Source organism: Chiloscyllium plagiosum, unplaced genomic scaffold, assembly GCF_037043375.1.
Source record: "Chiloscyllium plagiosum isolate Xiang-an unplaced genomic scaffold, Cpla_swu_hap1 HiC_scaffold_29, whole genome shotgun sequence".
In the NCBI taxonomy this organism is placed as follows: domain Eukaryota; kingdom Metazoa; phylum Chordata; class Chondrichthyes; order Orectolobiformes; family Hemiscylliidae; genus Chiloscyllium; species Chiloscyllium plagiosum.
Genome location: NW_028270167.1, coordinates 10,530,004 through 10,555,496, shown reverse-complemented (window position 1 = coordinate 10,555,496; position 25,493 = coordinate 10,530,004). Strand labels below are relative to the sequence as shown.

The 25,493-nt window shown below is 44.7% G+C and overlaps 1 protein-coding gene across 2 annotated transcripts in view; it reads left to right on the top strand.

Annotated features, from left to right (window-relative positions):
• c2cd2l (c2cd2 like) overlaps positions 1–25,493 on the top strand; it is a 163,200-nt gene that overhangs the window by 127,098 nt on the left and 10,609 nt on the right. For both annotated transcript variants that reach the window (XM_043676586.2, XM_043676587.2), the window contains exons 6-11: positions 2,863–2,980; positions 3,998–4,121; positions 12,319–12,383; positions 16,813–16,940; positions 21,349–21,517; positions 23,825–23,917. In XM_043676586.2, coding sequence (XP_043532521.2) covers positions 2,863–2,980; positions 3,998–4,121; positions 12,319–12,383; positions 16,813–16,940; positions 21,349–21,517; positions 23,825–23,917 — 697 coding nt within the window. The remainder of the gene's footprint in view (positions 1–2,862; positions 2,981–3,997; positions 4,122–12,318; positions 12,384–16,812; positions 16,941–21,348; positions 21,518–23,824; positions 23,918–25,493) is intronic.

The following is a 25,493-nucleotide window of genomic DNA, read 5'->3' as shown; positions in this document are numbered from 1 at the left end:
TGGTGGGGTGGGGTGTGTGGGTGGGGAGGTGATGTTTGGACATGGGTAATGCCAGAATTGCGGTGTCTTGTATCCCATCACCAATAGTACATTCCATTGACATCAGTCAGGACAAGCATTATGTGACGGCCTATTTTGAACCCCTGCTTCAGTCCAGTTTCAATCCTGCTAGCTCCTAATGAGTAGGCGCTGCAAAGGTTCACCAGAGAGTTTCCTGGGATTCTCTTATGACAAGAGATTGAGTAGGCTTGGCCTCTATTTCCAAATGTTTAGAAGAATGATCTAACTGAAACATAGAAAGTGATTTTGGGTTTTAACAGTTGGATGCTGGGAAGATGTTTCCCTTGACCATACAGGGGTACAACCTCAGGAAAAGGAACACAGTTAAGCCAATCAGCCATTAAGCCTGCCTTATCATTCAAATAGATTGTGACTGATCATCTACCTTTTCTGCACTATCCCCATATGCCTTAAAGTCACCAGTCTCCAAACATCTGGTTTCTCCCTTGAATACACTCAATGATTGAATTTCCACTACCTCTCTGGGACTGGTCCATTTAGGACTGGGATGAGGAGAAATGTCTTCACTGAGGGGTTTGTGAAGCTCTGTAATTCACTGCTCCAGAAGGCTGTGGGTGTTCCATCATTGACTGTTTGCAAGACTGCGATTGATACGTTTTTGAGTACTAATAGTATGAAGAGATATGGGATAGCTTGGGAAGGTCACATTGAAGGAGAAGCCATGATCTTATAGAATACCAGGGCAGGTTTAAAGGGCTAAGTGACTAATTCCATCTCCTATTCCTTATGTCCTTGTATATGATTCATCAGCTACCATGGTGGCACAAACTGTGGATGGAAGAGACAGGGTGCCCGAGGGTCAATAATAGCCTACAAAAATCTGGCAGCTTAGTTCTTTCTGACCCAGTATTTCTCAACATTTTCTCCTGTTTGAATCAATCGGAGGCTTTCTGCAGATCAGATCTCAGCACTCTGGGATACATGGCAGGTAAATCCAGCAACTCAGGGACAAGTTCCCCAGGTAGCTGCGGCATGGCAGTGGTTGTTCGTCAGTGGGAACGTTGCATGTAAACTTCAGATGTAAACCCAAGGCACTCTGTGACACCGTCAGAGCCCTTCAAAGGCAAACTGTGCGGACATCCCTGTCCCACTGTGGACAGCATGGTGGCTCAGTGGTTAACACTGCTGCCTCACAGTGCCAGGGACCCAGGTTCGATTCCACCCTCCAGTGACTGTCTGTATGCAGTTTCCACATTCTCTCCATGCCTATGTGGTTTCCTCCCACAGTCCAAAGATGTACAGGTCAGGGTTGATTGGCCATGCTAAGTTGCCCCACAGTGTTTAGGGATGTGCAGGCTGGGTGGGTTAGCCATGGAGAATGCAGGATTACAGGGATAGGGTAGGGGGATGGCTCTGGGTGGGATGCTCTTCGGATTGTCAGTGTGGACTCATTGGGCCAAGTGGCCTATTTCCACACTGTATGGATTCTAACACAAAATCCATCTTTTCCCATTTGGAAAGCAACAGCTTCTGACTTAACTGAAAAGGACGTAAGTTCCTTAAATCTGCAAACAGCACTTACATCTTTTATGTTGGGTGGATAGAGATGGTCAAGTGATAGGAACAAATGTCTAAAACAATCACTAGAGTATGTTACAGTGACTGACCCTGCTAAGTATTATCCCAATGTAGTCTTTTATCATCTTAAACCCACAGATTCTCCATATGTATGTATCCATGATTGGTGGAAGTGTTGGATGCTATTAATCCATTTCTGTCACTAGTTTTTTTTAAAACTGCAAGAACCTTTTTGTGAAATGGTTAATTGTTCCAGAACTCTGGAACTGCTGCTATAATCATAGCAAAAAAATGCATTGTTTTTATTAAGAAACCTAACCAACAGCCCTCATGAAAGACATTTCCAAGTTTTAGAGAATCTTACAGTACAGAGGAAGAAATTTTGGACTTTCCAGTGACAACTACAGCTTGGGAAAGCAGAAAAAAAGAGGTTCACTTGACCTTTGACCTGGACATGAATGGAAAGAATTACAGTTTAGTTGAGAAATACATTGCATTCGGTAACATCGAGGCTGGATTGTGAAACTTGAAAGGATTCAGAAAAGATTTACAAGGATTTTGCCGGGATTGGAGGGTTTGAGCTATAGAGCGAGGCTGAATAGGGTGGGGCTGTTTTCCCTGGAACATCGGAGGCGGAAGGGTGACCTTATAGAGGTTTACAAAATTATGAGGGGCATGGATAGGATAAATAGACAAGGTCTTTACAATGGGGTGGAAGTATCCAAAACTAGAGGGCATAGGTTTAAGGCGAGAGAGGGAAGAGTTAAAAGGGTCCTAAGGGACAACTTTTTCATGCAGAGGGTGGTGTGTAGATGGAATGGGATGCCAGAGGAGGTGGTGGAGACTGGGACAATTACAACATTTAAAAGGCTTCTGGATGGTATATGAATAGGAAAGGTTTGGAGGGATATGGGCCAAATGCTGGCACATTTGGCTAGATTAATTCCAGATATCTGGTTGGCATGGACAAGTTGGACCGAAGGGTCTGTTACAGTGGTGTGCATCTCTATAACTTTAACAAGGTATATTTTAAGTAAAGCATCTGTCACCATGATAAAAACTCAGTGTACCTCATTATAGTAAGACCATCTCCTATTGGTTGCAGTTGGGTTGGCAGCGTATGGAGATCAGTCACATGTCTTTGCTTATGTGGTGAGAAAGATGGATTGTGAGCTAGTGATCTGATCACAAAACCTCATAAAAATCAACCCAACAGTCAGACTGAATTCAGGAGAACGAAACCATTTTCTTTCTTCTGTCTAGGCACTTGCCGAGAAGTTTGGGAAGGGATTGGCCTCTCCATCAAAAGCAGCACTAAATGCCGGGTGCAGGCTGCTGGTCAGGGAGCTGAAGGCAAACGTGAGCAGAGCGGAAGGAGTGGGTAAGATTAACAGCTAAACCACAGCAGATACTGAAGGGAAAATTTGGGTTATTGGGTACATTGTTGATGGGCTCCTGTTGTGTGCCACTGATGTCTGACCTGAGTGGGACGTAGGGAGAAAATGAGGTGGCAAATGAAGCAGACAGCATCTTGTCAAGGAAGCAAAACAAATAAAGCAGTTCCTGGAATTGATAAAGTGCCTTTCATGCCCTCAATGTATCCCAAACTGCTGCACTCCCAATTAAATGCTATTGAAGCTTGGTCGCTTGGTTTGTAGATAAAATCATTCACCATGTTGATCGACAGCAAGAATCCACGAGCAGTAGTGAGATGAGTGGTCAGTTAATCTCTTGTTCATTCAGGGGTAAACATAGACCACTTAGCTCATCATCCGCTCTTCAAATAAAATGGGGTCCATCGGAAAAGGAAAATGGGGTTTCAGTTTAACAACTGATCTGAAGGGCAGCAAGCTGGCTCAGTAGTTAGCACTGCTGTCTCACAGCACCAGGTACCCAGGTTCGATTCTACCCTCGGGTGACTGTCTGTGTGGAGTTTGCACATTCTCCTGTGTCTGTATGGGTTTCCTCTGGGTGCTCTGATTTCCTTCCACAGTCCAAAGTTGTTAGGTGGATGAACCGTGCTGAATTATCCTGAGGTGTCCAAGGATGTGCAGGCTAGATTGGTTAGACATGGGAAATGAAGGGTTGCAGGGATAGGGTATGAGGGTGGGTCTGGCTGGGATGCTCTTTAGAGGGTTGGTGTGGAATCAATGGGCTGAATAGCCTGATTCTGCACTGTAGGGATTCTATGATTCTAGTACAGTGTTGCTACAGTTCAGTACTGCCAGAATACTACACTGATCTGGATCTAGAACATGGCTTGACTCTCAGTGTGGTTCCGTGGAGTCTGACTGATATTATTCTGTAATGCCGATCACTTAAGAATGTCACTGTAGATGTGGATTGCAATTACATTGCAAGCTAATGCTTTTTTTCTTCTTTTTCTTGCTGCTTACAGGAAGTGGAGAGCTGTGCTGTGTATTGGAACTTGACAGCCCCGTACAGCTTAAGAGAACAACAGCTGTTCTGCCCAAGTCTCTAAGTGCAAACTCTGAACTAAAGTGGAATGATGAGCTGATCTTGTAAGTGAGCTGAACCATTTGTTCTATCACTAAACAAAACAAAGAAACATCCAACAAGAAATCCGAGATTGCCGGTATTTCCCCACATTTAAGATGACCGCAGTGTTATTTGAGAGAGCTTTTTTACTTTTCCTTGAAGAAATTCCAATGCAACTTGGATATAGAGGAGATTCATTTCATCGCTCAGCAATCTATGAATCTGAAGTTAGCTGCTGCCATGCCGTGTAGACATTATGCCTCAGTTCCTACTTTTAGTTGAGTTGGGGAATATCCAGTCAACTGAGCTAACAGAAAGGCATATACGCGGAAGAAACCAAAACAACTGACTGTGGATTTCTAAGGGTCCAAGCAACTGGGATTTCCAGCTCGCGGTCACTTCTGGAAGGCAATTAACTGTCAGTCATCATTAGCTGATGCATTCTGTCAATTAGAGACTATTTGCTAAACAATCATCACTCTTCTCTCATATGGGTATAAATCCTATTTTCCCTGAATTTGGGTAATTCTTGTGAATTGCCCTGACAAGTGCAAGACAAAATGCTTTGGCAAATTGTTTTTTTATTATTCTGTAATACTATGCTTTTAATTAAGGTAATGGAATGTGGTTCTTTGTAGTTATTTTTGAGATGATCTGACTGGGTGCAGGACTGAATTTGATTCCTGATTCGAAAGTGCCGCAGAATAACACCATTCTGACCTTTGATACACAAGATACAGCAGGGTTGGAAATCTGAAATACAAGCAAAGAAGGCTGGAAATAATCTGCAGGTCTGGCTGTAACTGTACAGAGGGAAATAGTTGAACATTTCATGAGAATTATGATGACAATTAAACTCCTATAACAGCCCATGGGGACTGTTTGGGCAGGCAGTAGGTGGAAGAGGCAATGTAACACAAGACACTGGTGTCTGTTTATTCTTTGGTGTTCCCTGACATAGGCCCCAATAACTGCTGCCTACTGAAGGCCCAGATACCATTCCCTCTATTCTGATTTCTTTTCATTATGTTGGCATCACTACAGCAGTGAGCTGGCCAGAATATTATCAACTGAGATCCCAAACCTCAGCTTGTTTGTACATCAGTGAAAAGTGGTGACTCACTCCAACACAATGAGCACAATTTAGCAGGATTTGACCCAAATGGGGAATTGAAAGTTATTCTGGGGATTTTTGTTTTAATGCTGGAACCATTTTAATCAGCAGCTGCAAGCATTCCATGACTGCATTTACCTGGAAAATCGATGTGTCAAGGCTAAATTCCACAATATTAGAAAGAAATTTCTAATAAACAGATTAAAAATGTCATTGCACTTCGAGGTTTGGTCAAACCCTGTAGATTGTTAAGGGACTGTGCATCACCCCCTAGTGACGTCTATCTCTAGACTTTAGAGATCTTTAGAATGTCTGCGTAAGTGTTTATTTCATGGTGTGTATTCAGCTGAATAACTTCTGGCTAGAATATTAAATCGTAGCCATGAGCAGGCAAACTGCAAATCACTACTTTAAAAACCTCTGTTACTAGAAGAAACAATGTGCAACATTTCTGAACGCCGTTGAAAGCAAAATGACTCAAGGCATATCAATTTGGGGCCAATTTAATGTTTCCTGGAACTATTATTGATTCAAGCAAAAAAAAAGTCTGAACAAACCAATGTTTGTCACTTTTTGTAACCACACATATTTTAATGCATTCGGAATAGGAAAAACACTTTTTTATTTTCATCCATTTCAGCTTTTTTTCCGGATGAATAATGCGCACTGTAAGTGGATCACATCACAACAACAAATTGGACAGTTCCCATCCGTATAGATTTAGCAATGATTCCATTTTGGTCTGGAAATCACACACAGACTTCCTGCTCTGCCAACAGTTAGGGTGCAAATTCACAATCTCTTATCAGTTGTTCAGTTTTGTTCTCACCCAGACTCTGAACTGGACATGTTGACCAAGCAGAAACCTAGGGTCTTTTCAAAGAGTGAGTAGTACCCTGAAATTCTGAAAGGAATTCTGAAAATCCATTGAGAATACACCCTTCACTGCGTATACAATCTGTTACTGATCAGTCTGTGTAGGTTGACTGGATGTGATATGTGCAGAAAATGTGTTGCTGGAAAAGCGCAGCAGGTCAGGCAGCATCCAAGGAACAGGAGAATCGACGTTTCGGGCATAAGCCCTTCTTCAGGAAGAAGGGCTTCTTGATTCCTGAAGAAGGGCTTATGCCCGAAACGTCGATTCTCCTGTTCCTTGGATGCTGCCTGACCTGCTGCGCTTTTCCAGCAACACATTTTCAGCTCTGATCTCCAGCATCTGCAGCCCTCACTTTCTCCTGGATGTGATATGTGTCTGGGGATGTTGAAGAAGGGAGAGGGGAGGTTTGAACAATTGTTTCCTTTGAGATTGAGGAGTTAGAAACGTAGAACTGTACAACACAGGTCAAGACTATTCAGCCCATTATGCCTGTGCTGACTATTTAAAAGAACCATCCTTTTTAAATTTTTTACATAGATTTTGAGTTAGCAAGTTTTGAGAAGACTTATAGCTCAGGTTGAGGTTCTTGATGTAAGTTTGTTTCCTTAGCTGGAAGGTTCATTTTCAGATGTTTCGTCACCATACCAGTTAACATCATCAGTGAGCCTCCGGTGAAACTTCACCAGATGATGTTACATAATATGGTGACGAAACATCTGAAAATGGACCTTCCAGCTCAGCGAGCAAGTTTACATCCATAGATTGAGAGTATTATTGTGGCTAGCATTATTGCTCATTCCTGGTTGGCTTTGTGAAGGTGGGAGTGAGTTGTTGCCTTTAACCATGGTGGTTGTTGTGGTTGAGGTATGTCCACAGTGCTGGTATTCAATTAGTCTCAACCCTCTGATCTCTCCCTATAGTGTGCAAACTTTTCCTCTCCAAGTGTTTGTCTAATTTATGTGTCAAATGTTGCTGTTGAATCTACCTCCACCATCCTCTATAGAACAAAGATTAGCGAGGAGGATAGAGCAGGATATAGATAGGCTACAGACTTGGGTGGAGACGTGGGCGATGGAATTTAATACAGGCAAATATGGGGTGATGCATTTTGGTAGCTCCAATGCAGGAAGAAAGTATACAGTAAATGGCAGAACCCTTAGAAGCATTGACATACAGAGGGATTTAGGCATGTAGGCAAATGGCATGTTTGCCTTCATCAGTCAGGGCATAGAATGTAAAAAATGGCAAGTAATGTTGCAGCACTATCGAACTTCAGTAAAATTACTTTTGGGATATTGCAATTCTGGTCGCCACAGAAGGATATAAAGGCTTTGGAGAGGGTGCGGAGAATGTTTACCAGAATGTGGCCTGTTTAGGATGGTATTAGCCATAAAGAGAGATTGGCCAAACTTGGTTTGTTTTTATTTGAACTTCAATGGCTGCAGGGAGGGAGGGGTGACCCGACAGATATAAAAAATTATGAGAGGCATGAATAGAACAGATAGTCGGAGTTTTTTCCTCAGGGTAGAAATGTCAATTGCTACAGGACATAGGTTTAAGGTAAAAGGGGATAAGTTTAAAGGAGATGTGAGAGGCAGGTTTTTTTACACAGAGGGTGGTAAGTCTCTGGAATGAAGAGATGGTGGAGGCAGATTCAATAGCAACATTCAAGAGCTAGCTTGTCAGATACTTGAATGTGCAGGATGGGTAAGGATGGCAGATTTCCCTGCCCGCTAGGCTAGACTGCGTTAAGCTGGCAGATTTCCCTGCCCGCTAGGCCAGACTGGGTAAGGATGGTAGATTTCTCTGCCCTGCAGGCCAGACTGGATAAGGATGGCAGATTTCTCTGCCTGGTAGGCAAGACTGGGTAAGGATGGCAGATTTCCCTGCTCAGTAGGCCAGACTGGGTAACAGATAGGATTTTACCACCATTGATGGTTTCATGACACCATTTCAGAGAATAGTTTCGGACTATTTGAGAATAAATTTCACCAGCTGCCAATAGTGGGCTTTGATTTTGTATTCCCAGAGTAATAACCCTTTTAAAGGGATATGTATTAGTGAGTGAGACAATTGAAAGAAATGTACACAGAGGAAAAAAAACTTTAGCAGCTAAAGTGGATAAGTTAAATACAAAATGGAGAGAAAACCAAGTGGGCCTATGTAGTGAATGTACAAACATATGAATCAGGGCAGGAATAGGTCACTCAGCCCCTTGAATAAGATCACGGCCGATCTGATTACCCAATGTTCCTGGCTATCCCTTGCTTATTAATAATCCACTTATATCCACCTTTAAAATATTTAAAGACTCTTCTTCCCTGTCTTTTGAGAAAAAGGATTTCTAAGATGCATAGCCATCTGTGAGAAACCAAACTTCCATGTCTCTGTCATAACTGGGCAATCCATTATTTCTATACAGAGACCCTTTTAGATACCTGTGACAATAATAAATCAAATCAAAAAGAAAAAACAAAAATCAGTTCTGGAAACAGTAACCACATGAAGCTTTAATTTGGAGATGCCGGTGTTTGGGGTGTACAAAGTTAAAAATCACACAACACCAGGTTATAATCCAACAGGTTTAATTGGAAGCACACTAGATTTCAGAGAGCTGCTCCTTCATCAGGTGGTTGATAAAGGAGCGTCGCTCCGAAAGCTAGTGTGCTTCCAATTAAACCTGTTGGACTATAACCTGGTGTTGTGTGATTTTTAACAAGAAGGTTTGGCAGTGATGAGATTCAAATGTCAGCCGCAGCAAGGTTAGCACATTAGAGTACTCGATAACAGTACACAAGTGGCCCATATGTATGTTCCAGTACTTAACATGAGCTCTAGGCTGTGCACTTAAAGCATAAAATTGTGCTTTCTCATGCAGTTAGAGAATCTAATGACCCTGACAGGAATCTACACACAGCATACGTGCACAGGTACACATGAACTTTGATAATGCAAGGCTGAACAAAAAATGTTTGACATGCTCCCACCTCAGGCTGCATCTGTGGAGAGAGAATGTTTTAGGTCTCTGATGTTTTGTCAGAATTGCAAAAGTCTGAGCTGGAGCAGTGTAATACATAATGCTATTAGTAAGATTCTGACTAAAAAGCTGTATTGTAGCATTGACAAAGAAGCCTTTGAAAGATGTGCCCATTAATATAAACAATTGGGACAGAATTAGAAACTAAAATAAGCCATCCTAAGTCTATAGATAATAATACTTGGATGTAGTTTCCTTCATGTTTAAGGTACATAGCAAAGTCCAAAGCTTGTTCCTTTTGAATGGACTTACTGCACAAGTTGATGGTGCAGAACAGTACGGAGAGAGTTTGGAACTTTGTGGGTGTCTTGCTATTCTGCAGTATCAAAATCAACTAAGAGAGAGTGAGGACTGCAGATGCTGGAGATCAGAGTCGAGAGTGTGGTGTTGGAAAAGCACAGCAGGTCAGGCAGCATCCGAGGAGCAGGAGAATCAATGTTTCATTCCTGATGAAGGGCTTATGCCTGAAACGTCAACTCTCCTGCTCCTCGGATGCTGCCTGACCTGCTATGCTTTTCCAGCCCGACTATTGAGCAGTGCCACCTGGAGGCAATAGTTGTGGCAGTGACTCAGAGGAAACGGAGGTGTATATTTCGGAGGCTTACAAATTCAGAGAGCGAGTTAGTGATCTGTTATTTTCAGAATAAAACCCATGCAAAGATGGTTATGTTACAGGCAAAAATAGAATCAGCTGGCAAAACTCAGCAGGTCTGGCAACATCTGAGGGGTGAAAGCAGAGTTAATATTTTGAGTCCAGTGACATTTCATCAGAACTGCTGGCAGCTTAGGAAATGTGATGTTTCTGCTGAAGTTGAGGTATGGGTGTGGGTGTGGGGGAGAGGTGAGTGGATAGGTGTAGATGGAGCCTGGACAGAAAGATATATGAAAGGGGTAGGGATGGGACTACTGATAGCAGGCTAGGACAGAAGAAAAGCTAAAGAAGTGGAAATGAGAGCTGAGAGTAGGAGAGAATGGGTGTGCAGTGCTGTAGGCATCCTGTGTCATGACGGGAACAGGGTGTGGAGGTGGGTACAAAACATGGAAGGATGGGATCATGCTGTAAAATTATTGAACTCAATGTTGAGTCGGAGAGGCTGCAGGGTCCCCAAGAGGAAAATGAGATTTGTTCTTTGCCCTTGTGCCCGAAACGTCGAATCTCCTGTTCCCTGGATGCTGCCAGACCTGCTGTGCTGTTCCAGCAATAAAGTTTCAACTTGTGCTGAGACTCACTGGAACACTGCAGCAGCAATGTTGGTGTAGGAGCACGGCACTGTGTTGGAGTTGCAAGGCAGGGTTGTTTTGTGGACAGACTGTAGGCGTTCTGCAAAGTTAACACACTCCACATTTCATCTCCCCAAGTGCAGAGGAGACCACAGTGTGATCAGCAAATTCAGTAGACTAGATGGAGTGAAGTGCAGGTGAATCAGTGCTTCTTCTGGAAGGTGGTTCTGGAGCCTTGGATAGTGAGGAGGGAGGAAGTAAATGGGCAGATGTTACATCTTCTGTGGTCGCATGGGAAGGTGCGGTGGGAGTGTGGGGAGGTATTGGGATTGGAGGAGTTCTCAAAGGGAATAGTCTCTGTGGAAGGCTGACAAGGGAGGAGAGGGGAATATTTGTCTGGGCATTCTGTTGGGAATGATGGAAAATAGATTAGACTCCCTATAGTGTGGAAACAGGTCATTTGGCCCAACAAGTCCACACCGACTCTGTGAAGAATAGTCCACCCAGACCCATTTTCCTCTGACCAAAGCACGTAAAGCTATGGGCAATTTAGCATGTCCAATTCACCTAATCTGCACATCTTTGGACTGTGGGAGGAAACTGAAACACCCGGAGGAAACCCACGCAGACTCTGGGAGAATGTACAAACTCCACACAGACAGTCGCCTGAGGCTGGAATCAAACCTGGGACCCTGGCCAATGCGGTTTACACTCTTTCGGTGTAGATGCTGAGGGGGAGGGGTTGGGGGCGGGGGCTTAAGTGAAGACCGGGGGACCCTATCGCTGTAGTCGGAGGCAAGAGGAGGGCTGAGGAGGAAGTGTGGGAGATGGGTCAGACCCAGCTAAGTGTCCTGTCTACCACATGGTGGGGAATCCTCGGTGAGGAAATCGGTGGACAATTCTGAAGCCCCCCCCCCCTGCAGAAGTTGGCATCACCAAAACAGATGCGACAGAGATGGAGGAGCTGGGAGAATGGAATAGAGTCTTTACAGGAAGCAGGATGTGTAGTCAAGGTAACTGTTGGAGTCGGTGGGTTTGTAGTGGACATTGGTGACCATCCTATCCTCAGAAATGGAAACTGAGATGTCAAGGAAGGGAAGGGAAGGGAGGAGTCAGAGGTAGAGTAGTGCTGGAAAAGCACAGCAGGTCAGACCTCATTCCTGATGAAAGGCTTTTGCCCGAAACAACATCGATTTTCCTACTCCTCGGATGCTGCCTGACCTGCTGTGCTTTTCCAGCATTACTATAATCTTGACTTTAATCTCCAGCATCTGCAGTACCCACTTTCGCCCAAGTGAAGATAGGACCAGGGTAGAAATCAGGAGCGAAATTGATAAATTTTTCCAATTCCAGATGACAGACGGAAGCAGCACCGATGATGTCATTGATATACCGGAGAAAGAGTTATGGGTGGGGTCCGGAATAGGACTGGAACAATGAATGTTCCATGTACCCCACAAAGAGACAGGCTGACCTGCGGCCCATGTGGCTACCCACGGCCACCCCTCTGTCCTGAGGAAAATGAGAGGAATTAAAAGAGAAGTTGTTCAAAGTGAATTTGGATGAGTGAGGACTGGCTTGGCCAGGCCAAGGAGGGTCGGGGGTGGATGGGGATAGTTCAGTCCTTCTTACCACAAACAAGTGGAGGGCTGAGACTATCCTAACCGGGGATGGATGTGTCAAGTGATTGCACGTCCAAGAGGGAAGTGGCTGGTTTCTGCAAACTGGAAATTCTGAAACTAATATAAAGCAATAGAAGCATCATGGATGTAAATAGGGAGGGACTGGACAAGGGGAGAACCATATTGAGTCCAGATAGGAAGAAACAGATTCCACAGGGCAGGAACTGGTGATTCTCTTTCAGAGAGTTATCCATTTGCACTCGTTTTATTCTTTCTGCCTGTTTCTAATGGTTGTTTTGGTATTGAGAGTTCTCACCATTAATCTCTTCATCTCTCTGTTCTTTTCTAGTGAGCTGGGGGCAAGAAGCAAAGAGATGAAGGTGAAAATCATGGAGAAGTTGGAGCAAAGTGAGAGTAAGTGTTCGCTTGGAACTCAATCTCATTAACAACAAGCTTCAAAATGACCAGAGGCCTTGTGTTCAATTGGTCAAATAGGGAAGGAAACAAGAAGAGCAATATTGCATTTATATGGTGACGTTCAGAGACCTAAAGATGTCCCAAAAATAAACGTCACTAAATATTTGAAACACCGCATCAGCATGTTTGTACAGTGAGCTCCTATAAACTGTAATGTGATGGTGAACAGTGAGTGTACTTCTAGTACGATTACTCAAGGGTTCAAAATTGAGAAGTGAGAACTTGTCCACTGTTTTTTAAATTTTTAAATTAAAATGAGAACTTTAACTTTCAGTGGAGTAAGCAGACAGTGCTTCTTATCTAGAAGCTGGCCCCTACAGCACAGTGCCCCCTCAGTACTGCACTGGCCGGTCAGGTATCCCCTACAGTACAGTGCCCCCTCAGTACTGCACTGGCCTGTCAGGTATCCACTACAGCACAGTGCCCCCTCAGTACTGCACTGGTCTGTCAGGTATCCCCTACAGCACAGTGCCCCCTCAGTACTGCACTGGCCGGTCAGGTATCCCCTACAGCACAGTGCCCCTCAGTACTGCACTGGCCTGTCAGGTATCCCCTACAGCACAGTGCCCCCTCAGTACTGCACTGACCTGTCAGGTATCCCCTACAGCACAGTGCCCCCTCAGTACTGCACTGGTCTGTCAGGTATCCCCTACAGCACAGTGCCCCCTCAGTACTGCACTGACCTGTCAGGTATCCCCTACAGCACAGTGCCCCCTCAGTACTGCACTGGCCTGTCAGGTATCCCCTACAGCACATTGCCCCCTCAGTACTGCACTGGTCTGTCAGGTATCCCCTACAGCACAGTGCCCCTCAGTACTGCACTGACCTGTCAGGTATCCCCTACAGCACAGTGCCCCTCAGTACAGCACTGGCCTGTCAGGTATCCCCTACAGCACAGTGCCCCCTCAGTACTGCACTGGCCTGTCAGGTATCCCCTACAGCACAGTGCCCCCTCAGTACTGCACTGGCCTGTCAGGTATCGCCTACAGCACAGTGCCCCCTCAGTACTGCACTGGCCTGTCAGGTATCCCCTACAGCACAGTGCCCCCTCAGTACTGCACTGGCCTGTCAGGTATCCCCTACAGCACAGTGCCCCCTCAGTACTGCACTGGCCTGTCAGGTATCCCCTACAGCACAGTGTCCCCTCAGTAATGTACTGACCTGTCAGGTATCCCCTACAGCACAGTGCCCCCTCAGTACCGCACTGGTCTGTCAGGTATCCCCTACAGCACAGTGCCCCCTCAGTATTGCACTGGCCTGTCAGGTATCCCCTACAGCACAGTGCCCCCTTAGTACTGCACTGGCCTGTCAGGTATCCCCTACAGCACAGTGCCCCCTCAGTACTGCACTGGCCTGTCAGGTATCCCCTACAGCACAGTGCCCCTCAGTACTGCACTGGCCTGTCGGGTATCCCCTACAGCACAGTGCCCCCTCAGTACTGCACTGGCCTGTCAGGTATCCCCTACAGCACAGTGCCCCCTCAGTACTGCACTGGCCTGTCAGGTATCCCCTACAGCACACTGCCCCCTCAGTACTGCACTGGCCTGTCAGGTATCCCCTACAGCACAGTGCCCCCTCAGTACTGCACTGGCCTGTCAGGTATCCCCTACAGCACACTGCCCCCTCAGTACTGCACTGGCCTGTCAGGTATCCCCTACAGCACAGTGCCCCTCAGTACTGCACTGGCCTGTCAGGTATCCCCGACAGCACAGTGCCCCCTCAGTACTGCACTGGCCTGTCAGGTATCCCCTACAGCACAGTGCCCCCTCAGTATTGCACTGGCCTGTCAGGTATCCCCTACAGCACAGTGCCCCCTCAGTACTGTACTGACCTGTCAGGTATCCCCTACAGCACACTGCCCCCTCAGTACTGCACTGGCCTGTCAGGTATCCCCTACAGCACAGTGCCCCTCAGTACTGCACTGGCCTGTCAGGTATCCCCGACAGCACAGTGCCCCCTCAGTACTGCACTGGCCTGTCAGGTATCCCCTACAGCACAGTGCCCCTCAGTACTGCACTGGCCTGTCAGGTATCCCCTACAGCACAGTGCCCCCTCAGTACTGCACTGGCCTATCGGGTATCCCCTACAGCACAGTGCCCCTCAGTACTGCACTGGCCTGTCAGGTATCCCCTACAGCACAGTGCCCCCTCAGTACTGCACTGACCTGTCAGGTATCCCCTACAGCACAGTGCCCCCTCAGTACTGCACTGGCCTGTCAGGTATCCCCTACAGCACAGTGCCCCCTCAGTACTGCACTGACCTGTCAGGTATCCCCTACAGCACAGTGCCCCCTCAGTACTCCACTGACCTGTCAGGTATCCCCTACAGCACAGTGCCCCCTCAGTACTGCACTGGCCTGTCAGGTTTAATTTTGTGATCAAGCGTTTGGAGTAGAATTGCAACCCCAACATCCTGACTCAGTTTAAAACTTCACAATCCGACAGCTTCCAAAGCACTGAATGTAGACAAGATTAAGGTGACGAGTTTTCTGTATAATTCATTTCTTTTGTCTGTGTTCATCCCTCTCCCTTAAATATATATCATTGAGGGACACTCAACCCAAAGACCCCAATCCCAATTTTGCTAGGCACCCTGGTCAGTGCTGCCTATTCATCGAACACGTGTAGCAATCCAGACTGGACCAAACTTCTGTTTGGCTCATTATTGAACTGTTGGTGTTGCTTAAGTAGCCCTTAGTCAGGAAAAGAGACTAATTTACAAGAGTTGAGTCTTAACTTTTTTTACTGGTGGTTATGGTCGTAATGAGAGGGGAGCACATGCCTTTCTTTTCTTGAGCAACTGAGAAAATTATAACACACTCTTTGTCCTTTAACGATACAATAAGACCATGAAAAATTCTGCTGTGACAAATCAAATAATAATTCTAATGCTGCACAAGGGATGCCTTCAATTTCAGTAAGGCGTTCGACAAGGTTCCACATGGGAGACTAGTTAGCAAGGTTAGATCACAAGGACAACTTGCCTGTGGTTACAGAACTGGCTTGAAGTTAGGAGACAAGGAGTAGTGGTGAAGGGTTGCTTTTCAGACTGGTGGCCTGTGACCAGTGGTGTGCCACCAGTCGGTGCTGGGTCCACTGCTTATTGTCAGTTGTATAAATAGTTTGGATGTGAACATAGGAGGTATGGTTAGTAAGTTTGCAGATGACACCAAAATTGGAGGTGCAGTGGAAAGCAAGGAAGGTTACCTCAGAGTACAACGGGAATTTGATCAGATGGGTCAGTGGGCAAGGAGTGGCAGCTGGACTTGAATTTAGATAAATGTGAGTTGCTGCAGTTTGGAAACGCAAATCAGGGCAGGACTTATACACTTAATGGTAAGATCCTGGGGAGTGTTGCTGAAAAAAGAGACCTTGGAGTGCAGGTTCATAGCTCCTTGAAAGTGGAGTCTCAGGTAGATAGGATAGTGAAGAAGGCATTTGGCATGCTTTCCTTTATCCATCAGTGCATTGAATGTAGGAGTTGGGAAATCATGTTGCGGCTGTACAGGACGTTGGTTAGACCACTTTTGGAATACTGCGTGCAATTCTGGTCTCCCTGCTATTTGTGAAACTTTTAAATTTGTTTTGATCACTTTCAACAATGTTGCCAGAATTGAAGGGTTTGAGCTACAGGGAGAGGCTGAACAGGCTGGGGCTGTTTTTCCTGGAGTGTTGGAGGCTGAGGGGTGACCTTATAGAGGTTTATAAAATTATGAGGGGCATGGATAGGGTAAATAGACAAGGTCTTTTCCAATCTAGAGGGGATAGTTTTAAGGTGAAAGGGGAAAGATTTAAAAGGGACCTAAGGAGCAAAGTTTTCATGCAGAGGGTGGGGCGAGTATGGAATGAGGCTGGTACAATTACAACATTTAAAAGGTATCTGTGTGGGTATATGAATAGGAAAAGTTCAGAAGGATATGGGTCAAATGCTGGCAAATGGGACTAGATTAATTTAGAATATCTGGTCAGCATGGAAGAGTTGAACCAAAGGGTCTGTTTTGGTGCTGTACATCTTTATAACTCTATAAAGAAACATCTTACTATGGTTTCAACTTAACATGAAGTTGCAAGAGAGGACAAGGTTTTAAGACATTCTGTTACTTCCTGTGATGATGTATACTGTCTGAGAATCATACCACATACAGTGAGACCTAACAAAATGTACTATAAAAATCTCCAGGAATTCCAATGTCACAAAAAGTGCTGAAGCTGGTTGTGCAATGGCTTCATGGGTTGATAGACTGTGTCTCAGTTGGGTCATCATGGAGTGTGTGAGGACCTGTTTGTGCACTGTACCCAGTGATGGGTGAATAGATGATATAGACCAGTATAAGAAGCAATCACAGACCCTGTTCATTCTTTTGCAGACATGGTATTAGGGCAGAGTGTGATCCCACTGGATTTATCGCGGAGATCCCCTTCTGGATGTCATAACTTTCCATTAACAGCCACTCCGAAGATGTCAAATACTCTGACTGGATCAGTGTCACTGGAGGTAACCCACCAGTCTTGCCAAACGCTTCTTTTACTTTTATTAAGCCCTTTGCTGGTTCCATTTTGTTGTCTCTGCCTTTTGGTCTCCCTCCTTTAATCAGAAACTGTTAGGTACCTCAGAAGGATGTAGTGGCGCACTCAAACTGAAAAATCCTCTCTGTTCAATTTTGATGTAAATGTGCAAATAGCTCATGTTGCAGGCCACAAATATTGAACAGGTGCATCTGGCTCAAAATAGTATCTCTGGCCACCCGGACGAACCAACCCAACCAACCTGTGGCACAGCATTTCAACTCCCCCTCCCACTCCACCGAGGATATGCAGGTCATTGGACTCATCCACCGCCAAACCACAACAACCCGACGGTCGGAGGAGGAGCGTCTTATCTTCCGACTGGGAACCCTCCAACCGCAGGGGATGAACTTGGACTTCACCAGTTTCTTCATCCCCCCTCCCCCAACCTTGTCTCAGCCGGATCCTTCTAGCCCGGCACCGCCTTCCTGACCTGCAGTCGTCTTCTTGACCTCTCCGCCTCCATCCTACTCCGACCTATCACCCTCACCTTGACCTCTTTCCACCTATCACATTTCCAACTCCCCTCCTCCAAGTCCCTCCTCCCTACCTTTTATCTTCTCCTGCTGAACACTCTCTGCTCATTCCTGAGGAAGGGCCTGTGCCCGAAACGTCGAATCTCCTGTTCCCTGGATGCTGCCTGACCTGCTGTGCTGTTCCAGCAATAAAGTTTCAACCTGGCTCAAAATAGTGACAAGGAAAGTACATTCAACCTAAACAACTTACAGACTTTAGCTAGTGAGTGATTAAGCCAGCGGGTTTTGAGAAGATTTGTAGCTCAGGTTGAGCTTCTGGATGTAGGTTTGCTCGCTGAGCTGACGTTTGTCACTATGGTAGGTAACATCTTCAGTGAGCCTTCAGATGAAGCACTACTGATGTTTCCTGCTTTCTATTTATATGTTTGGGTTTCTTTGGATTGGTGATGTCATTTCCTGTGGTGATGTCATTTCCTATTTTTCTCAGCGGGTGGTAAATGGGGTCCAAGTCTTCAGTTTGGAATCCATCTGGCCCACTTTACCACTCTGGTGCAGCCTCACCGCCTCCTGCACTTCCTGAGTTGTCAAGGGGGCACTCAAAAAGGACGCCTGCTCACTGGAGATGTTACCTAGTATGGTGATGAAATGTCTGAAAATGAACCTTCCAGCTCAGCGAGCAAACCTGCATCCAGTAATTAAGCCACCCAATTCTAGGTTTAATCTCCTATTATGTGCAGAGCTCTGTTTTGAACCTTCTTATCATTGAATTGTTTGATATCGAGGCAAGAGTAGGGTAAAGTTCAATGGAGCCCAGTAGCAGAGAGTGTCTTTATATAATAACATTCTGGAACCAGTATAAAGTACTGGTTGAGCCACAACTGGAGTACTGTGTGCAATTGTGGTCACCACTCGAGGAAAGATGTGTTTGCATTAGAGACAATGCAGAGGGATTTACAAAGATACTGCCTGGATTGGAGGAACTGAGTTACTTGGAAAGATTAGATAGGCTGGGGTTTATTTGTTTGAAGCAGCAAAGGCTAAGACAGAACCTGTGTAAGATTATGAGGGATATAGAGATGGTGGATACGAAGGCACTTTTTCCATTAGTAGAGAGACCACTAAGCAGTGGAGTTGGATTTAAGGTAAGAACGAGAAGGGAAAGAGGAGAGTTGAAGGGTTTTTTTTCACTCTAGTGGGAGACTGAAACAGTTGAGTCAGAACTTTAATAACATTTAGATATTCACTTGTATTGCAACAGCCTTCAGGGCGGTAGATTCAATAAACTGAAAAGTGGGGTTAGTGCAGTCAGAACTTTGTTAACTGGTGCAGATTTGATGGGCTGAATGGCCTCCTTCTGCAAATGTAATTGAATCTGTCACACAACCTGGAGACACTGGTCCATTTGCTGTGGCAGCCAGTGAATATCAAGTAAGTAAGTGAGGAGTAAAACATTTATATCACTAATGGGAGGTGGTGACAGAATTACTGGGTTGTTGTAAAAATCCATCTAGTTACCTGTGTCCTTTAAAGAAGGAAATCTTCTGTTAAACCCAGTCTGGCCCACATCTCACTCCAGACCCACAAACAATGGTGGCTCACTGGTTAGCACTGCTGCCTCACAGCATCAGGGACCCGGGTTCAATTCCAGCCTCGGACGCCTGTTTGTGTGGAGTTTGCACATTCTCCCCGTGTCTGCGTGGGTGTCCGCTGGGTGCTCCGGTTTCCTCCCACAGAACAAAGATGTTCAGATTAGGTGGCTTTACCATGCTAAATTGCCCATTGTATACAGAGATATCTGGGTTGTCTATGGGAAATACAGAGTTCCAGGGGTAGAGTAGGGGGGTGATTCTAGCTGGGATGCTCTTTGGAGAGTCGGTGTGGACCTGTTGGACTGAATGGTCTATAGAGATTCTATTCTATGATCAACATAGAGCCTCATAACTGCTCTGTGAAGTGGCCTAGCAAATTACTGAATTGTATTTAAAATCATGATTTGGAGATGCCAGTGTTGGACTGGGATGTACAAAGTTAAAAATCACAACACCAGGTTATAGTTCAACAGGTTTATTTGGAAGCACTAGCTTTCAGAGCGCTGCTTCTTTATCAGGTGGTTGTGGAGTATGGGATCGTAAGACACAGAATTTATAGCAAACAATTAATGTGATGGAACTGAATTTATATATTGAAATTATAAATATCCCTTTAGTGATATAATGTTTTACTCCTCACTTATTGTTCATTATATACTTGCTGGATTGTTTGTTAAGTCTCTCATCTTTTAGAATGAGCATGTTGGTTTCAGGCATAGGTTTAGGGTGAGAGGGGAAAGATATAAAAGAGACCTAAGGGACAACTTTTTCACACAGAGGGTGGTACGTGTATGGAATGAGCTGCCAGAGGATGTGGTAGAGGCTGGTACAACTGCAACATTTAAGAGACATTTGGATGGGTATATGAATAGGAAGGGTTTGGAGGGATATGGGCTGGGTGCAGGCAGGTGGGACTAGATTAGGTTGGGATATCTGGTCAGCATGGATGGGTTGGACTGAAGGGTCTGTTTCCATGTTGTACTTCTCTATGACTCTATGTAAATCGCAGAACATTTTTAAAGTAAACTTTAACAATGGTGTCATGTCAGCCCAGATAATGCATTGAAGTTGTGAGGTGCCCTGTGTCAGACTGATTCTAATCCAAAAAATGGATTTACAGAATCTTAAATGGATTCACGAAGTTTTTGAGCAAAATAAAATGTAATTCTGCAAGTACAAATTCACTCCACAAACTTTGTATGTGGGTGTGTGTATGGGGTGGGGCGGGGTTATGAGTGTCTATAAGAGAGTGTGTGAGAGTATAAAGGGGTATAAGTCTGTGAGAGGATGCGTGTGAGTGTGGGAGTGTACTTGTATGTGTGATCATATGAGAGAGAGCTTGTGTATGAGAGGGTCTGCGTGAGTATATGGGTCTGCAGGAGTGTGTGTCTGTGCCTGTCTGTCTGCGAGTGTGTGTACACAGACACACAAACACTTCTATGCACACACGCGCGCGCATGCACACATACTCTTACAGATCCATAGACTCTCACAGTTGCTCTCTCATACACAAGCTCTCTCTTATACGCTGTCACAAACTTCCACCCTCTCACCCACACATGCTCTCACAGACACTCATAACATCCTTCTCCCCCCCCCCCCCCCCCCCCACACACACACACACACAAACGTTTGTGGGGTGAATTTGTACTTGCAGAATTGCATTTGATTTTGCTCAAAACTGCATGAATCCATGTAAGATTCTGTAAAGCTGTTTTTTTTTTTAGTTTCGAATCAGTCTGAACATTGTGGCACACACCGTCTCACACAGGGCACCTCACACCTTCAATGCATTATCTGGGCTGACATGACACCAATTATTAAAGTTCACTTGAGAATGTAACTTTAAAAAAAGTTTTGTGATTTACATATGAAAGAACTGAAACCAACATGTTCATTCTAAAAGATGGGAGACCTAACAAATAATCCAGGTCTTTTTCAATATATAATTTCAGTTACATCACACTGTAAACTTTTGCAAAAATTCTGTGTCTTATGATCTTATATTCCACAACCACCTGATGAAGGAGCAGCGCTCTGAAAGCTAGTGCTTCCAAATAAACCTGTTGGACTATAACCTGGTGTTGTAAAGCCCATCCTTCAAAGGGCAATCAGAGTTGGGCAATAAATGCTAAGATAGCCAACAAATCCTTTTTTTTTAATTGGCTAGTGAGCAGGATAGCAAAGATCGATGGCTGTGGAAACGTGATGAGTGGAGGGAATTTGCAGTTAGAAATATATAGTAATAAAACAATGGATTTTTTTTTTGCAGTTGAGATATATAGAACCTGCAGATTCTAAGACAGTCCAGTCACTGGTTCCTGCACGAACAGTCACCCCTACAAAAAAGATTGAAATGGACCGAACCATAATGCCCGATGGCACCATAGTGACAACGGTAACGACCATCCAATCCCGGCCCAAGGTCGATGGAAAGATAGGTAAGGTTCCAATTTCTATTTGTGCTGACAATGGTGATGGCTGTTCCATTTATGGATTGGAGGGTTCAGTTCTAGTTGTCTTTGGAAACAATTAAGAAAAGAGTCTGTTTTAAAAACTGCAGATTATAAGGAAGGCCACAGTGTCCGTGCACTGGTCCAATTGTGCAAGAGTTCATTTTTCTTTGATTCATGTTTTTAACCATAATTCACAACATGCAGGCCATTGACAGCTTTACCTTGTCATTGTTAAGGGCTATAGGTAGAAAATAGGAGATGATGGTCTATTGATAATATCCTATTAATCCAAGTGTGGCTCAGTGGTTAGCACTGCTGCCTCACAGCACCAGGGACCCGGGTTCGATGCCACCCTCAGGTGACTGTCCGTGTGGAGTTTGCACATTCTCCCTGTGTCTGCGTGGGTTTCCTCTAAGTGCTCGGGTTTCCTCCTACTGTCCAAAGATATGTGGGTTAGGTGGATTGGCATTGCTAAACTGCTCCATGGTGTCCAGGAATATGCAGGTGGATTAGCCCTGGGGAATGTGGGGATAGGGTGGGGAAGGGTGCTCTTTGGAGGGTTGGTACAGACTCGATGGGCTGAATGGCTTCTTTCTGCATTATGGGATATTGAACAACTCACCTGAAACACCTTCATCAACATTTCAGTCGAATTAAAAATGTCAGCACCTCTTGAATCACCATTTTTACAAGCCCAAATTTGTTAACTTTTCTTCAAACTTCATATTACAAGATTTGATCTCTGTGCAATTTAGGGCCAGACCTGTCTGATTTTCCTTAGTGTCTCCAATGGTGTAGTGGAAGAAGGGCTTATGATTCTGTTTGCAGTTCCCATAGCTGCTAACAGAAGTCAGGACCAGAATTGGCTATGAGACATGCCCAGGTTTAACACTGGCAACAAAGGTTCATCCAGGTGGAATGGTCACTTAGGTTAAATATTGGACAATGGACAACGGGTGTAAATATGGATTGTGTCTTTCATCCTGGAAGTATGGTGGGACAATAGCCTCTTTAACATTGTAACATAGAAAAGGGGCATCACCAGGGGCATAGATAGGAAGAATGTACATTGTCTTTTTTTTCCCCAGAATGGGGAACTGAAAACTAGATGGCATAGGTTTAATATGAGAGGGGAAAGACTTAAGAAGGACCTGAGGGGGCAACTTTTTAATGTAGAGAGCAGTGTGTACAGGGGAACCTTGATTATCCGAAGGACACGGGCAGGGAGTATTTCATTCAGTTAATCGAATTCTGGATAATTGAATGCTGGATAACATAGTTTAGCCAAGCATCGGGACCTTGTGATCTTGCCGGATAATCTGATGATCTGATAATCGAATGCTGGATAGTCGAGGTTCCTCTGTATACAGAATGGGCTGCCAGTGAAAGTGGTTGAGGCAGTTGCAATAGCAACGTTTAAAAAAACATTTGGATAGGTACATGGATGGGAAGGGCAATTGGAACTAGCTCAGTGGGCACCTTGGTCAATAAGGACCAGTTTGGGTTGAAGGGCTTGTTTCTATGCTGTATTACTCTATGACTCTAAAATCAGAGCAGACGTAGGTCATTTAGCAGGACCATTGCTGATCATCCAATTCACTACCCTGTTCCCACTTTCACCCCTCCCCTATGATCCCTTTAGCCCGAAGAATTGTATCTAACTCCTTCTTGAAAATATTTGCTGTTTGACCTCAACCACTTTCTGAAGCAGAGAATTCCACAGGCTCACCGCTCTCTGGATGAAGAAATTTCTCCTCATCTCATTTGTAAATGAGCTACCCCAAATCCTCAAATGATGACCCTTGGTTCTGAACTCCTTGGTCATCTAGATCATCCATCATGTGTTTACCCAATCTAGCCCTAGATCACTTCTTGCCCTCCTTAAGTGCCCATGATTTCAGTGAATTCAATAGAAATCTTTTCTACACGAAGAGTGATTAGAATGTGGACTTTGCCACTGTAAGGAATAGTTTAGGGGAATAACTTCAGTTGGTTTAAGGGAAGCTAGATACATACATGAACAGGAAAGGCAAAGAGGATTATACTGATTGGGTGGAATAAAATAAAGGAGTGAGAATTCTCATGTGGTGCAGTCGACCTGATGCTGTTTCTGTGCTGCATATACTGTGTAATTACACATAACGCACTTAATTTATTGTCCTAGCTAGGTATCATCATGGTTCATAGTGCCCATGGCTGTCACCACTTCGTTGAGCTCAAACACAGCTATAGTAACATATTTAGAGTCTCTCTATTGTCATTCTATAACCAATTACACCTATCCACCCACAGATTCTCCGACACGGTCACCTTCCAAGGTGGAAGTAACAGACAAGAGGTCCATCAAGATGGAAGATAGTTCTGTCAATGTGTCTCCCAGTAATGGTAGGTTCACACGATATTTGAAGTGTTTTGTCTAGTTGTGCTCAGAGATAATGAGGGATATTAAACCTTCTGCCCCTTTAGAGAATTTGCTGGGCATTTAAACTGTTCTTAATATTTTAAGATAGTTCCTTTTGAACACAAAACTGAGGAGAGGGCCCCTCAAGCCAGCTGTGCCTTTCAATAAGGTCATGGTTAATCAGATCTGTCAAATCAATTCTGTTGAATCACTGTCTGTCCTCCATGAAGCTTGTACTTGGCCTTGAATGACCTAACTGTACTCCCATTATCTCCTTGAATGGTGGAGCAGACTCGATGGGCTGAATGGTGTGCTTGTGTTCCTACATCTTGTGATTTTATGTTCAAAAAATTCCTTAAGTGTTAGGCTCAGCATTTGTTGACCCAGATTTTTTTACATGATGTTTTAAAGATCCAGTAATGCTATTTTGTTCCAAAAGCCTTTAACTTCATAGAACATCATATCACCACTCTGCGCTCTCTGGCAATGGAATGTTAGAAGCAGCCTGTTTTTTTCCAATTGCTACTGAATCCAACTCATGTATTCACTGTGAGGAAGTGATCAGGAGTGGTTCCTGACTTAATTGTTGCACTGCACTGGGTCCACTGAGCATTGTCAAGACAGCTGTAAAGAACTATAATCCTGGTTAAGTCAGCCACGGTTCCACTCCTAGTTGTTATTCACTGATGGCCAGTGAGTGAAAATTGGGTAGGAATGAGCTGAAGCTAACCAGTGGTTAGCACTGCTGCCTCTCAACACCACAGACCTGGGTTCGATTCCACCCTCGGGTGTCTGTCTGTGTGGAGTTTGCACATTCTCCCCGAGTCTGCGTTGGTTTCCTCCAAGTGCTCCGGTTTCCGTCCATGGTCCAGAATTAGCCATGATAAAATACAAGAATGGAGTGAGGGTGTGGCAAAAACAGAAATTGCTGGAAGAACTCAGCAGGTCAGGCAGAGATCAGAATTGACGTTTCGGGTTCAGTGACCGTTCTTCAGAAGTTCAGCAAGGGTATAGGGCTGGGTTGGAGAATGGATGCAGACTCGAGGGTCAAATGGCCTCTTTCTGTACTGTCTGAATTCTGTGATGCTCACAGCTGGCATTTGTTATCAAGTCCTTCACATAAAAAAGATGACATGATGGAGGGTCACCAGTGCCCAGGGCACTGTACGCAAACATGGAGCCAACACCTAGTGGAGAAGAAAGTGGCTGGTAAAATTGTCAGAGGAAATATATGTATAATTATAAATGAATGGATAGTCAGTAATCGTCAGTTTGGCACAATCATGTGGAATAATATGTCATAGAGTAACTCTGATTGTTTACAGAGGTCAGAGACTTTCTTTCAGAATACCTTTGTTCCGAATTGGTTAGAGTTTTCTATCGTTTTGCCATTTCTTGGTGGAGTGGGAGAATCTGTATTGTATATCACAACTTTATGGGACAGGCTATAATATTGTAGCCTGATTGACTGGCCATACTAAATTGCCCATAGTGTCCCAGTATGTGCAGGCTAGGTGGTTTAGCCATGGGAAATGTGGCGTTATGGGGATAGGATAAGGT